At 41.6% G+C, this 15,951-nt stretch overlaps 1 protein-coding gene and 1 long non-coding RNA gene across 12 annotated transcripts in view; one reads left to right on the top strand and one right to left on the bottom strand.

Moving 5' to 3' along the window:
• NEDD4L (NEDD4 like E3 ubiquitin protein ligase) overlaps positions 1-15,951 on the top strand; it is a 113,228-nt gene that overhangs the window by 44,437 nt on the left and 52,840 nt on the right. For 5 of the 10 annotated variants that reach the window (XM_035310096.1, XM_035310095.1, XM_035310099.1 and 2 more), the window contains one exon: positions 2,690-3,909. The exons of 4 other annotated variants lie outside the window; for them this stretch is intronic. In XM_035310096.1, the coding sequence (XP_035165987.1) occupies positions 2,690-3,909 (1,220 nt within the window). Of the gene's footprint in view, positions 1-844; positions 1,853-2,689; positions 3,910-15,951 lie in introns of those variants that run through there. One more of the 10 variants, XM_035310094.1, reaches the window with a different exon arrangement.
• LOC118156228 lies at positions 1,039-5,690 on the bottom strand. Of its 2 annotated transcripts, none has more exons than XR_004746198.1 (2): positions 5,391-5,690; positions 1,039-1,150 (listed from the first exon to the last, which is right to left on the bottom strand). It is a non-coding gene; the product is annotated as an uncharacterized LOC118156228 (long non-coding RNA). The 2 variants fall into 2 exon arrangements; XR_004746199.1 differs by lacking the exon at positions 5,391-5,690 and adding an exon at positions 2,554-2,734.

Below are 15,951 nucleotides of genomic sequence, written 5' to 3'. Positions count from 1 at the left end.
ATCCACGTTGCTTAGGATTTCCAAGTTTCTTATATGTGGTACTGGCCTTATACTGGTACTTTCAGTACTATTTTATCCTTCAACCATTTTCTGGCTGTTCTTTCTGTGATCCTGCTTCTGTAGACAGCCTTCCCTTAGGCTGTAACCCTGGGTTTAGGAGCCATTGCTTTCACAGAATCACAGAATAGTCTAGGTTGGAAGAGACCTCCAAGATCACCGAGTCCAACCTCTGACCTAACACTAACAAGTCCTCCACTAAACCATATCCCTAAGCTCTACATCTAAACGTCTTTTAAAGACCTCCAGGGATGGGGACTCAACCACTTCCCTGGGCAGCCTGTTCCAGTGACTAACAACCCGTTCAGTAAAGAAGTTCTTCCTAATACCCAGCCTAAACTTCCCCTGGTGCAACTTTAGCCCATTCCCCCTCGTCCTGTCACCAGGCACATGGGAGAATAGACCAACCGCCACCTCGCTACAGCCTCCCTTCAGGTACCTGTAGAGTGCAATAAGGTCGCCCCTGAGCCTCCTCTTCTCCAGGCTGAACAGTCCCAGCTCCCTCAGCCGCTCCTCATAAGCCTTGTTCTCCAGGCCCCTCACCAGCTTCGTTGCCTTTCTCTGGACTCGCTCGAGCACCTCCACGTCCTTCTTGTAGCGAGGGGCCCAAAACTGAACACAGTACTCGAGGTGCGGCCTCACCAGAGCCGAGTACAAGGGGACAATCACTTCCCTGGACCTGCTGGCCACACTGTTTCTAATGCAAGCCAGGATGCTGCTGGCCTTCTTGGCCGCCTGAGCACACTGCTGGCTCATATTCAGCCAACTGTCAACCACAACACCTTTCAGGTGTTCTGAACTGTTGGCAAAGGAAAGCAAGTACAGGGGGATTTTTAGAGTAGCAATTTTCCATCTTATATTTACAGAATGAGAGGGATTGAACAGATTATTTTGGCTTTCATGTGAAATATTCATTGTGAATACTTGCATGGTTTTTACCCCATAAGAACTCTTTCTTCATGTTCCTAAATTATCAAAGCATTTTGTCTTTGCAGTATGTCCTTTCCTTTATTTTCCCCAGTCAAAACAAAGAACATATGATGCAAGCTTCATCTTCAGTGTGAAGAGACACTGTCCTTGCATAATGTTTTACCTGAAAAATAAGAAAAAATAATGTCAACACCTGTGCTTGTACAAGGCAATTCGACAGAGCTGTTGCTGTGTAGAAGCTATTGATGTTTTTCTTCTTGTTGGCTTGTAGTCCAGTTACAACAATAGGGGATTGTGCTGTCTCTTGGCAGTTAAATCATTCTAAGCTTCCATTTCTCTCGTGATTGGTCATTTTCTGTCTTTTGAAAGCAAGCTGCTGGCATACAGAGGTTTAAATGTCTAGAGAGAGTGGTGACCTGCCACCTACAAATTTTCAGAGCTGTTGACAAAACTGTAAAGCTTTTGAGTTCTCCCAGGGAGCAGATGTCCGTGTATTTAATTGAAGCTACACTGTCTCTTTCCGTAGATGGGCTTTCTGCTAAACACTTTCTTTTCTAGTACGTGCTAACAAGTGCTGTGCTGTGTGCATCAAATGTGAGTATCCTCGGATCACTGATTTTCTGCATGTAGGGTGTTTGTTTTGCGTTTTGGTGTATCCTGTCTGTCTGTTGTTCCTCTGAGGTCTTTTGGCTCTCAGAGAGCGTAACTGTATTCCATGCTGGCAGTCACACTCGTGGTAATATTGCAAACTTTCTCACTGGAGGCTGGCCAGCAATGGGCAGTGTTTCTGTACGGTGTTTAAGACAAATCAGTACAAAACGACATGCAACACCCGCCTCCGGTTTTCACTCGTCTTTACTGCCTGGTAAAACTAAAAAGAAACTTTATTTTCTGTCACTTTGCACACTTCTGCTGTTTTTAATGTGTGAGAAGTCTTTGGATACGTAGGGTTGCTTTGTTTGTTGTGGATTTTTAATTATTAAAAGGGACTGAGCAGGCTAGTATAGGCTATATGACGTTCACAGGGACAATGCAAAAGCCATGGCTTTTTAAAGGCAAGAAGTTTGTTACTTAATCATGTTATGAGCACAGTTAAAATTGAAAGCATAACCGTGCTATATTTATTCGTGTTCTGCCATGATAGCTGAATGCTGTAACGTGCACCAAAATGTTAAGCTTGAAATAATTTTTCTTACTTGCATGTAGAGTTGACTTGCTTTTAATATTAAATCCAAGTGTTTCTGTTATAGTTAACTTTTTGTGTGCCTTATACAAATGTGCTGTATGAATACGATGTGGTTTAGATTTATAGCAGTGCCGAGTGTGTTTGCTGCCTTAGTCAGCTGTGAGAGCTCTCCCGCTGGGGCCGCTCCTCTCTGATGGAAAAGGAGCAGCTGTGAAGGTGCTGTTTCAGGCTCTCGCTGGCATTAAAAAACAACAACAACAACAACAAAAAACCAAAAAACAAAACCCCCACTAGCTTAGATTGGAGAGGGGGAACCAGGCCACGTGACTCCCACCATCCTACCCTATGTCACAGTGTGTAGGAGCGCTGATTGCTCTTACCCAATCATGCCTGGAATGCTGCTTGCCACTTGGGCTATTTCTGCTATCTGTCGCTATCAGTGCTGCAGTGCTAACAGTTTGGCAGATGGGACGCTTTTTCTCGGAGTTTATGTCTTTGGTTTTTAACTTCTGGCAGTGCCTGAATTGTTGCTGTTCTCCCTCTCCTTTTCTTCTTTCTGTAAAACCATGGCCCATCGGCTGCGGTTTCATTTTGGCTCTGGGCGAAGCAACACAGCCCCTGAATCAGAGATCCTCGACCGGGAAAGAGAAGATGACTTTTTCATGGCATTCCACACTTTGCCAAGAAGAAACAGTCCTCATGCTTTCTCCCGACACGGAGCAGATTATGGTGGGGGCAGCGATTTTCAAGAAGTGGGCTCCTTAAAAAGGAGTACGTCCATGTTTATTCCCCAGCTGCTGAACAGTATTGACGTGCGTCCGATGAGAAGCTCGTCGATGCAGATCTCTCTTCAGCGCAAAGCTGCGAATGACTGTGTGGATGAGAGTGCAACCCTGGAATCTCCCGAGGAGACACTTCCCCGTAAGTTCCCAGACTTCAGGGAGCGTTATGCATCCCCTGTTGAAAACCATTCTTCCTCTCGGGGCAGTCCAGAGGTGACTCCTGAAAATTCTCCACCCAGGCTGACAGAAGAGTTAGGGCGACAGCTTAATGGAACTCTTTGCTGTAATCAGAGGCTATTCTGTACTGTTCCCTCCAATAACCAGAGCGAAGATGCTCCGTCTACGGCCCAAGAGGGTGAGACAAGTGAAGCAGCTTCAGGTTTAAACCTAAGCGGTGTGAGGATTCAACATCGTGCTTCCAGTGTAGATGTGCCTCAGGTTACTCTGTTACCCTTTGGATCTGAGGCTCAAAATAACGCCCCCACCCCTGAGCCCCGGCGTTGGTCTTTGCAACATGTGCCAGATATGTCAGCAAATTCAGGGAAAAAGTTCTTTGTTCTCCAGTTACAACAGCCGCAGGCGAGTGGTACCGGTGGCGAATATAACTTTGGTTTTACTGGAACAAAAGGGGACAGGTTGGTCAGGTATCCTCGCATACGGCTAGAAAGGAGTACCTCCTACCCTGTCCAGCCACGACCGGAAGAAATTAGCCCCACAGATGATGGATTGAATTCAGAACTGCATGGAAATGGAAGGAACGGGTCAGAAATATCTAGAAGCAATTCAGTAGAGAGGATTCCTCAAGGGCAGGGATGTTTGTTTAAAATCAGACCAGATCAAAATACGAGGCAACAGCACTTCAGAATCCTTGTCACCCGTAATCCTGAAGAACAAAATCAGGTTGTTGGTAAAGATGGTCGTGGCACCCCTGGTCCTACACCAGCCAGCACCACAGTAAGTATGATGCTGAGTATGCTATGCTGGTAAAATACAGAATTGCCGTACAAAGGCTTCGGAACTTGAAGCAACTGAAGGGCTTCCGTTGTTAGTGCTAGAATGTTCTGCGTTTCTCTGGAACAAGCTACAAATCATCTCTCTTTCTAATGCAACTTGCTCTCAGTTGTGATTGCATCCAGTGTAATATTTTGAGATTCTAATGTCACACATTACTCAATTCAGTGTTACATCAGTTAAAAAGGTTTTTAAAAATCAGAACATTCAAATGGAAAATCAAGTGTTTGAGTTAACTTAGTTGTCTGAGACCCTGCTGCATGAAGAATTCTTCATGCGCTTTGCTTTTAAAAGCAAATACTTGGGTAACTTCTAAGGCTAATGTACACATGCATATCTCTGTGTGACTTAAAAGTGTGCCCCATAATGCTATAGGAACTAAGACTAGAAATTTTTTAATTCTGATGACAATAAAGACTTAGAGGTTAGAAAAAGAACAAACAACAAAAACTTAGTTTTTTTTTTTTCTTGCCTTTGATCTTCTGCAAATTACAAACAGGTCCTGTTTATGGTATGCCACAAGTCCTGATCAAACTACTATACAAGTAGCTTGGCACAACTCAGTGACTGTACTGTCATTTGTATTTGCTTTAAGATGTCAAAATTCATCTGCTGCTTTTTTTTGTTGTTGTTATAATGGACAAACACTGAAGTTTGGTGGTTTTAAGCCATTTTTAAAAGACCAAAACAGGAATGAAATTCAAGGGTTTAGATTAGTCATTTGCTTAAATTGCTTTACTGTGCAATTTAACACTGCCCACTTGAGTTCCTAAGCTCAGTGATGCTGTATATAGAATAGTAAGTACTCTATCTCCAGCTGTGAAAACAGATTCACTAGAAGAGATTTTGGTCTTCACGGCTTGCGTGTTCTCATTCTCCTGCGCTTTCTTTCAGTGAAATGTAGTACAGAAAGACAGCTGCTCACTGCAGAGAGGCCATATGATGACTCTGCAGCTTTCTTATAAAAAAACTGTTAGTCTCAAAGCTATTCCAGTGGAACCTTTTTTTAGCTCTTCAGTCACTAGTATGCGTAGAAATTCACTATTATTCATATTTATGCCCAGAATATTGCTAAGCATTCATTAAAAATAAATGTTAAAAAATCTCTTCCTGAAGAAATACAGGTTTCATTTCTGTTTCAGTTAGCTAGCAGTTTTGGTAAGTAGTGCATAGTATCTTCCCTGCTAGCCTGAGAATGTTTCAGCAGGAAAATTTGGAATGCAGAATCTCCGCTGATTATTTTTTTTTCATTTGAATTTCATGTATGCAATACATCAAGAATTCTATCTCGTACTACAAATGTATGACTGATTTTCCATTTCCTATTATCCAACAATAGCTGTTCACGGAGAACCGCCGTAACCAATTATATAAGTAGCTGTAGTAGGTCAGACCTGGTTCAGAAGTGTCAGAGATTTACAGACCTGTGCAACTCGCAGAGGTGTGCCCTGTGTCTTCATCCTGTGCCTCCGCTGTGCTTCTCCTTTTCCTAAAGGATATACCCCCAAAGTCACTTCTTTGATCCTCACTGTCATAGCAATTCACATGCCAAAGATGTACTTCAGTGTTTCCAGAAGAGAATTAAGAAATTTGTTCCTACATGCTCTTAGCTTTAGTTACCATGTGAAATCAATTTAGCCTGCCATGAAGCGTGGCAGTCACGGAGACACTCAGTCCAAACAGAACTTGCATTCTTTAGTGCAAAACATTTCAAAAATGAAGAATTAATTGAAACATAAAGCTTCTTTGTGGTGTTTTCTCATATTTCGAGTAAGCCCAGAAGTGTTGTGGGTAGAAGTGATTGGCCAGGCAAGTTGCCATAGGAAGTGTGGGCAATGAAAGCGTCTCGCTGAAAGTCCTGCTTTAGTTTGTCTAGGTATAAAATGTTCTTCGGTGTGGTGCCGTTTCTGAGCTATCCACAGAAGTTTGGGGATCTCTGATGCTAAGGAAGGATGTGCCTGAAGTGTTTGTTCTGTGAAGCTGAGGGGAAAAGCTGCCATGTCTTATGGTCGTTAGAGAAGAAAAAAAATCTGGAGTCTTCCAGTTAAACAAGTTTGTGTGTATTTGATTGATATAGGGCATGAGCCTGGGGCTGTACGCAGCAGCTGCTCCAGCCTTATTTATCTTGAGTGAAAACATTCATGCGGGCGTCTGCAGTCCTACTGCTACCAAGTGTTTATGACCTTTCAAATATCTTCTGTTTTAGACAGAAGTGTTTTTGGGCAAGCAGGATGTATTCCATTACAAGTTGTTATAAAATATTAACTAAAATATGAGCTTGTGCCCAACTGTGAACATTTTTGTTTGGAATCATAGTTGCAAACTCTTTTGGCTACCGTGGTATTTCATATGTAATAGACTACTGCTAAGCATGTATGTATACCATGGCATGTAACAAGTACTTACATTGTTTTTAATTTGGGGTCTGAGTGCATATTTGTATCTTCAAAAATCCCATATAGTGGACAACTGTGTTAGAGATCTGACAAAGGCGTCCTTGTTGTGATGAAAAAATGCAAAGCTCCCTGGCAAAATATTGTAGTATTGAATTATACATAGCTGCCAAACAGAAATGGCAACTCTTGACTCTGCTGGTCTGCATTTCACAAGTCAGCTTTTCTTTCCCTTCCTACCTTCCTTAAAAATAATTTGAGAATAAATTTTGTTGTGAAAGAACAGAGAATCTAATTATGCTCCTAAGATACCAGCTGGGATTGGGGTGTCTAAACCTAAAAGAGCAACTTTGAATAAACACAGCTCAGCTGACACAAGGGGCCGAAACTCTGCAGAGTGCCCAGAAGACTTGGATGTGTGGGCACCTAAAGACACGGGTCCTGCTCAGGCTGATGCTGTATGACAATCTGGCGGTTAAGTGCCTACAGTCTAGCTGAGATGGTCTTTGGCAAGATGTCCTTTCTAGAAAGCGAGAGCAGGGTTGGGTGAACATACACAATGCACATGGTGGCTTTCATACAGATTCTGTGGGAAGTGGCTAAAAAATTCATGTTAGGGATGTGGGATGCAATGGAGTCAAGGAGCTGGGACTGCTGCTCCTCTGCTGATGCCTCTCCAGAGGCTCGGAGCATCCTCTTCCCTGCCTTATTCTGCCCATGGTCCTTGGCCATTCAAAACCTCACACTGCTGTTGATACCCTGCATGCTGGTGGGTAAAGGGTTATTGCATTGGTTTAATGAAAATGCTTCCATGTGAGGCCTCTGCCCATCATGGAGACAGCGGGCTTCAGATATGTCAGTGGTGAGTTCTGTGCTGGATCAGGTGTAATTCTCATCACCTAGAGCAGAGCCAACTCTGCTGTGTACAGCTGTATGGGGGAAGGCAGGGCAAATTACTAGAACCCTTCAATAAAATTAGCAATCAGCAATTGACAATTGCATGACTGCAGTGCTGGTGCAGGTTAGGAAAGTCTTAACTCTTACACAGAATTGTTTAACAATATACTTTAATGCCTTATTATGACCTAGCACAATGGCTTTTGACAGTTGTTTCCTGCATAGAGGGGGTGCAAGCTTCTCTGAGCTGTTTTGTTCTGCTCGCCATTTTTTGTACTTTCAGTGTAAGTGCTTGCTAGTAACCTCTTCTTACCAGAGAGACCTTCTGTGAATTTAAATACAATTACAAGAGGGCAAAGTTTTGCAAAGGAAGATAGCAATCCATGCAATAAATTGCTACTATTACTCAAGCTTAAAACCTTGTACCATCTTCATTTCTATCCCACTAGCAGAGCTGCGTCAAATCTCTTTAATTAATCATACCGGGGATTGCTTATTTGTGTTTGACATAAGAGGAAACATGTCAATGAGGTTGCAGAGTGAAGTAGTGATCAGTCTCCTGGTGAATTAGTGTCGCTCTCCCGGTGAAAATTTGCTGGTGTTCAGCTGTGTTACTAAAACAGTATCTAATGCTAAATTAAGGATGTAGCTAATCCAGTCTGCTGAGAGAGAGGGAAATCCTAACTTTCCTTTTAGCGTGGTGCTTCTTGCCAATTCTTGAGGCCATTCGCCAGCTTGTCCTCAATGTGGTGTTGTTCAGCACGTACATTTGTCGTCTTTAACTAGCCCCCCTCTGATACTTTTTTGAGACCTGAGTAGAGTGGTACTTTTGATTTGGAGAAGGGGTCTAGTTGCTTCTTGCAATTGTTGAGCCAAGTCTGTCTGAAAAATGCAAAGAATAAGCAGATAAAAATGGGACAGATCCTGTTCCTAAGTACGTGTCTGTAACTGTTGATCTGCCTCTGTTTTCACCTGGCTGGTGAAGTACATCGGAGCCAGTGCTCTAATCCAAGACGGGATGAGAGGAGCAGGCAAGCACTTGGTCCCGGGGTCCGTCTGCCCCTGCACCCACCCCTATGGGTGCATTCACATGCCCGGTGAGCCTCACGGGGCTCTCCCTGCCGCTCCCGCAGCAGTTGCTGAGTGCACCACTGCTTTCAGTGGTGCAAAGTAAGCCGTTAACAATTAGTCTTTTCTTATGTGCTATTCTTCATTATATTAGTTGCATATTGAGGGCTTAGAGATTTTTTTAAAACAGGAAGGTGAAAGCTGTTATCAGCAGTATTTCTTTCCAAACGTCTTTAGAGAGGGCAGAATCGATGCAACTCAGTTGCACGCAGGTGTCAGTAGACAAGTGCCATGGGAAGTGTTGTACACCTTTAAAGGTTGCCTTGCCTTCCAGTGCAAACAGAGCTAATATTGTGCCCAGCAATTACTATATTTTATATTGCACTTGTCCAAGGTTGGGGACCTACTTCAGGGACTGCTATCTGGACTCTAATAGGCATCTCTAGAACAAAATTCATGCTGCCTGCAGCTAGGTGCTTAAAATACCTCAAAGGAAGAGTGCTGTGAAATTTGTGTTTCTCCGCTTGCTCCACAAGGAGTGGGGATGGCTAAGGGCCTCAGTGCCGTGCAGGTGAGGACTTCGCTCACATCTGCCTGTAGGGGTGGTGGATGCTATCCCTCAGTGGTTACAAATATCCTAACCATTTAGTTAGTTGAAAACTACTTCAAGTGTGCTTTTATTCGTATATAGATATCTAGGTATCTCTCTTAGTCAAGTTTTCAGAGTGAAGAATTGGCAATACTGTCTTCACCTTATCCCTGTCCATCCCCAGAGTTCCCTGGTAAAGTATCCTGATTTTATTAGACTTTGTTGTTGGGCGTTTTTCTTGCTGGAAGCTGAATCTTGGTACTTCTCTGTAAAGAAACCAAAATAAAGTCTTGACCAAAAGAGTTGGAAATAACATTTTTATTTAATAGCAGTAATAAACTATTTGTTCCTACATGGAAAAATTGGGTGCTGAGTCTCAGTACTCGGTGATCTCTTTAAAGCTGAGTTTATAAGGCCCTCGATTTACAATGGAAATGCTGACACAGTCTAAACACGGAAGGTGCCAGCCAGAGCAGCTTCAGTAGAGAGCTAGCCCCAGAGAATTGCACGTAATAAAACAGATACAGAGCGTTCATGGCTTTTTGCACTATTCAGCTGTTTGAGAAAGGTGATCAAGTAGAGAAGAATTTAGGAACATGCATATTTTGTGACTATTCTTGTTCAAAAAAGCTCTTCTAAGTCCAAATGTATCCTGTTAGCTTAGTTTCTGGATTACATAGCATTGTAAAACGTACTGCTGTGTACATTCGTCTAAAATCTGATGCTTTTGTTGTTTTTCATTTAGTAAGATGGCATTGGTAGCTTCCAAAAGACTGCAATTATGTACAGAAAAAGACCTTAATAAAACCAGCAGTATGACTGGGCTGGTTTCTGTTGCCAAAAAGAGGTAAAAATCACCTTCACTCTCTTTAAGTTCCTCCACTACCATCTACCCAGCCAAACGCTGGGCTGTCTTGTGTACGTGGAAGAAGCTGATTCTGAAGTTAAAGGCCCAGGCGTTACTACCAAAACACTATTCCTGTTTCCAGGTTCGTGATGTGCCCACTCCTCAGGCCTGGGGCGGGGAGGGGCCGACACGTGCGCTATTCAGGAAGCGAAAGGCAAAAGGAAAATCTGTTTCTAATTAAATCAGTTGTGCAAATGAAATGCATACTGCACGGTGTACTGTGGTGTCAATTCAGATGCTTTTTCAATTGCTTTGGTAAAAGCTTCATCTTCCCTTTCTGCCTAGGTTGGAAAGAATTATCCTCCCTGGTCAGCCGAGTTCCCAGGCTGTAGTTTGTGTAGGCTGGAAAAGAACGAGAGGCCGTAAGGTGGGAGTTCTGTGCTCAGCGCGAGGGAGATTCAGCCGTGAACTTGTATGAGCTCACTAGCCTTCTTTTCAGCTACTTGTTGAAGTCTAATGTTCTTAATCCTACTACTAAAAGAAATTTTAGTGGTAAAGATTAATCTAGTCAGTGTTTATAATGAAGAGAAGCAAGACAGCAGGAGCCTACCTTTTCAACATCAATTCTAGTGTCCAGCAGATTGCTGGAAAGACAGAAATAAAGCTCTGGAGTAAGTTATTTTGAATGCTTTTATTACAGAAAGCAAGCTACTTCAAAATTAAACTAAGTTATTCGTCAAACAGTGAAAATCCTTTCAAACATGGTATCGGAGGCTGACAAGTATCCTCCTTGACAAAGTTAAAGCCTAAGTTTTATCAAGTTAACATTTAAAACAGTTTGTGTATTTTGTTCCTAAAATAATTTTCTGCTTTGAGCTGTTTTTAATTTCTACTTAATGTCCTGTAAATAAAGAGCATAACACATCCACACGTGGATAGCAATATTATTTAAAAGGGATCATGTCAAATCACAATTATTTAAAGCATTTTCCTATTGCTAAGTACAATTTGAAGCATTATTATTAAAGCTAAGAATTATATGTTACATTCTACACATATACTGGATGATCCTCACCCCCCGCTCTGGTTTAAGTTCTGTGCATTTTAACAGTAATATAATTATGTTTTAGTACATCTGCACTGTCAAGTCTTTGGGTTACAAATATGCTAATCATTTAATTATTTAGTTATTTGACATCTGCTTCAAGCAGGGTTTTATATTACCAGAAGACAATTATTTGCTTCAGATTCTATAAAAGTGGAACTAAACATTATTGTTGAAAAGTTGACTAGAATCTCCTTCCCTTTACTTGCACAGAATCTTGTGCTCTCTCCAAAGATTTGGAAGCGGAGGCTGCTGTAGTTGCGGCATTACTAACACTTCAGTATTTTTAGAAACTCTATCAGAGGGTGCCTGCCAGCACACTGAATTACTATAAACACAAGTGAACTATACTTGTTGGGAAACAACTGCAATATATTTGGTGATGCAGCTTGCAGTTATGTAGCAGTGTTTACTGACATGCATCTTTTCAGAATTCAGCAATCCATAATACAGGTTTCTGATCCTGGACAGAACATCTTTGAACGTTTGAATTGTGAGATTCACATGGCTTTCATATTTTACTCTCTATATTTTCAGGTTAAAAAATAATAATAATAAAAAAGCTAATGCCCAAAAGCATTGCTGAAAGTTGTAGATCGCTTTCTTAATCCAGATAGCCAGCATTTCTTTTGCAGTTCAGAAAGCTTCAGGTGGAATGTTGTGACCTTTTAATGATTTTTTTTTTTTAATGAATGATATGAAATGTAACACCGAAATGTCCTTGGACATGAGTTATTTGCATTAGCAGCATATCTATTTGATATATCTGGTTAAGCACAGGTTGTTGGAGTTCTTTTGTTTTACAACATAGGAGATTTTAAATACATTTTTTTGGAACTTATTTCTCCCTTAAGCGGTAAATATGCTGTATGTGGTGAATTTCTGGCCTTATGGGTCTGCATTAGCATGTCTTACAGAAGCTGTCTGTTGTCCAAAGGTAAGCAATGTGTGTAATTTGCAAAAATTAAATGATGAATGGGACTAATGGATTTATCCATATATATTCTATCATAGAAAAATGGGGATTTATAAACTATTTGCTAGAATGTGATCTGCATGATTTGCAATGTTAGCCTTGTGCTTTTATCAGACCTGTGAACGTAGTCTGTCATCGTTGTCAAGAGTAGCTCCAGTTTAAGCAAGCAGGATTTTCTGTCTTGCAGTTTCCTGACTTGGGCCACCTTTGGGAACACAGTTGTGTTAGGGGCCCTGCGTTGCTTCACGGGTCTTCTCAAGCACATCTGAGAAGCCAAAATCTGTTTGAATCCGCAGCATCCCAGAAGTGGGATTCATCATTTCTTTATGGATAGAACAAAGATTTGCCTGCAGTTCAGTGATTTTAGGCCTTTAGTGTTGGATGAGGAACATTGAATTAACTAGCTTGAGAGCGCTAGTGCTGCAGAACCTGATGGATGAAGAGAATGCCAGTGAAATGGCTGGGAGGCAGAGGGCGTTAGACAGATCTAAGGGCTCCATGATTTGTCTCAAAGTTGTGTGGCCAGCCAACAGTTCTATGCTTTTATTTTGGGCTTAGTGAGTATTTCTGGCAGATCTCATTTGACAATGTATTGCATGTTTTCCACCCTACTATGTCAGGTTTTTGTTCACCTGTGTTCACCTACAGCAGGCTATACCACAAAGGGATCTAAGCTTTTTGTAGGTGTTAGAACCAATGTCCTGTTTTCAGATACTTCCAAAGTTTTGTTAAACAAGCCTATTCAGACCTTTATATAAACATGTCTTTGAGGGAAAGTTGTCCACTGTTGAGGTGCACTCAAAGCATATCTCCTGGCTTGTAAAAATCAGCATGTCGTTGGGGCTGCTGGTTTTCAGGTGTTCTACACCAAATGTGTACCAATACGTACATGGAGATTGTTAGCAGCTGAAAAGAAAATAAAATGCAAGTTGTGAGGTAAATACAAATAATGTGATATTGAGAGAAAGTTAACTTTCAAGTAGTCTCTTTTGCCACAAAGGAAGTACATATAAATAATAAATTCGTCAGCTACAAGGTGTAGGATTGCAATAGATGCTCTACAAGGCATATTAATCAAGCCATAGAGTAACTCTGGAAGGTTTTTTCTTATATATATGCGTGTGTATATATATATTGATATATGTTGTTTATAGTACTTGTGACATTATCAGCTTTCCCCCTTTCACTTCCAGCCTTGCAGAAGGTTCTTTCTGCAGCTCCCGAGGCAGCTGGGAGCTGATGTGGGAGCAGTGCATTACTGAGTTGGGATTAGGCTTCTGTCCATGCAGGCTGAGGGAGAACACGACCAAAGAGAAATGAGAAATGAGCTGAGCGGAAAAGAGGAGCAGGATTTGCTTCCCGCAAAGAACCACCCATAACCACTGTAAGCCAAAAGGGTTAGTGAAGATAGCAACAGTATCTGCAGCCGATCTTCTAGCAGGTCCAGCTCACTTGTTTTTGTCACATATTGCTTCGATAAGCATGAAAAATTTTGACAGTTTTGTCTGATTTGAAGCTCTGGGGCTAAATTTAGTCCATATTGAAGTTATTAGGAATTCTGCCATTGATTTCGGTATGGTTGAAGCTGCACTCATTAACTTCCCTTTACCATTTCTTTCTTGTGTGTAGCCCTAGTAATTTCAGAGGCTTCAGCTAGATAGCTCTCAGACAGCAAAGAAGCTCTGCAGGCTGGCTACGTGGATGTCATGCTCCTGCCTAGGTGTTACTCTGCATGCAGCCATGCATCTGCCAGAGTGTGGGACGAAATCCCAAACTGGAATTGCAGGGCAGTAATTCTGGCCCAAGCCGTGTTCTAGGCATAACAGCAAATGTAATCCTTTTAAAAATGATGAGAAGAGGTAGGGAGTGGAGGTGTAAGATTAGGGGCAGTTAGTTACAAGCCTGCCTGAACCTGTGCCCCTAGAAAGCAGGGTGTAATCTGGCTGCCATTAGCCAGTCAGCAGAGCTGCACCAGAACTTGTATGCTCAGTGACAAGTCCACGGGTCTCACTCGGCCGTGTGTTTCAGTCTGTTCTCTACTTACAAATTAATGTGCAGATACTTCTATCATCTTCTAAGGTGGTACCAAGTGCTCCAGTCCTCAGGCTTATGTCTGCCAACTCGTGCAATTAACAATCTTCCCGAGCCACTGGAAGAAGTTGAATTTCTCACATTTTAAAGTAAATAATTTGTCTTGTGCATTGCTCACGTTTTGGCAACGTTCTGCAGATTGTCTACTTTGTCTCCTACTCTAGATAAACCCTTCCACTTGGAATCATAGGTCATTGCACAAACACTTGTGCAAGTGTTACTGTTCAGCTGTGTGTGTATAAAAATAAAATTCTCTGAACGTACTTCTCTGGGGGAAAGTTTCAGTAACTGAATGCTTCTGAATGAAGGAAATATGCTGAGGCTGGTCGCTCGCCTCAAAGGACAGCCCGTACGCGATAAAGCGTCTGCTGCTACTTGCATAGCGCCTGTGTGAGGGTCAGAGAAAGGCAGCTGTCCTCAGGAGACTGCAGGCCTCCGTGTTTTCCTGATGTTGCTCAGACTGGTACACCTCTGGAAAGGTCCGCTGTGCTGTTCCTTTGGCAGTGAAATACTGATTAGATACCTCGTACTTCCTTGGTGAACTGATTTACATCCAAAATAAGATGTCAGGTTTTTTCCTGCTCCCATGGTGAATGATAATACGGTTCACTAAGCGCCTCAGAGAAAGGTATTTTAAGACAAATGTTTTGATTCTGAATTTTAGGAAACAGAAGTTGGTATCAACTCTGTTTTTACTTTTATCTCTCAATGTACAGCACTGAAAAAAGGCAAGTAAAGTTAGGAATATCAGGAAGTATAATGAAAGTAGAGTTTAAGACTATTTTCATTTTGTATGTAATCTGGGTCCTGAATATGCTTATGTGAGTCAAATTCTAGGCATAAATATTAATGGCTAATTAAATCAATTTAGAAAAAAACTATTCCTTTGGAGTGAAGCTATACACTAGCAATTTCGGAAGGTTTTAGGTAATATATGCAGTATAAAATGTAAAAATAAATAAAAATAATTTTTAAAAAGCTACTCTGGTGCTTAAAGCCAAAACCAAAGGGGTTTTCAGAAATCCATGCGTTTGTGGTGACATTATTTAAGATCTGTTGCACATTCTTAATTCAGGAGATTAAATGCCTGATCTTAACTAAGCACGTGAAATACGTTTTGTTCTTTGCGTAGTGGGCTTCGTAGGTAACAATGTGGTCGCTGAGTATTGAGAAACTTAATAGTGGTGGTTTAGATGTGGGAAGCTGATCTTAACAGATCTGTTTTTGTCCAATACAACCATGTTTTACTATTATGGGACTTGCAATGTCCCCCTAATGCAAATATCTCAAATAAATGCAAACCGCACTTTCTACTTCTTGGGAAAACAGAAAAATAAAAACTGGATGTGTGCAGTGTATTACTACTGCCATCCCCACAGAAAACCTTGCAGTGGTTTTATCTTAGAGAATTAGAGTTGTGTTATGCTAGTTTTTTCATATTCAGCTTTCTCTTAAGAGAAATAAAAATAAATGGGGTGGAGAAGGGATTGCATAGAGAAGCTGCTTGTTTTCCCTGTATAAACGTGTAAATACTGTGAATTTGGATCAATTAATTGTCCAAATTTTCAGGCTCTATCTGTACACAGAAGCAAAATATTTTAATTTCCTGTTAAATAGATGCATCTTTATCCCCCAGTAGGACCAGATAGCTTTGGAGTTCAACAATACAGCTAAATTTTTCCTGATACTAAAAAATCAGTGTTATTTCAATAAGCAGTTTGTTACTTAGAATTACGGCAGGGAAAACTTCATAACCTTACCTTAAACACTTGTCTCTCATACCCCTGATAGCCTATGGAAATAGGGGAGGCAGTTTAACTCTGTCGGGGCATGCAGCCAGGCAGTTCTCCTTTTCCAGGGGTGTGAGGGAGAAGCACGGCTCCTGAAGTGCAGGAGGTCCCGAGGCGGTGCATCGGGTTCACAAAGCATGCTCAGTCGCTGAGAGTTGGTGTGATCTGCTCGCTGCAAATGAGCTTAAACACTGGCTGCTTTACTTTTTACATCTGTTTTGGTCAGCGT

The sequence above is a fragment of the Oxyura jamaicensis genome, chromosome Z (genome assembly GCF_011077185.1).
Source record: "Oxyura jamaicensis isolate SHBP4307 breed ruddy duck chromosome Z, BPBGC_Ojam_1.0, whole genome shotgun sequence".
In the NCBI taxonomy this organism is placed as follows: Eukaryota; Metazoa; Chordata; class Aves; order Anseriformes; family Anatidae; genus Oxyura; species Oxyura jamaicensis.
Note: the sequence above shows the minus strand (reverse complement) of the source record. Positions and strands in the feature narration are given on the sequence as shown.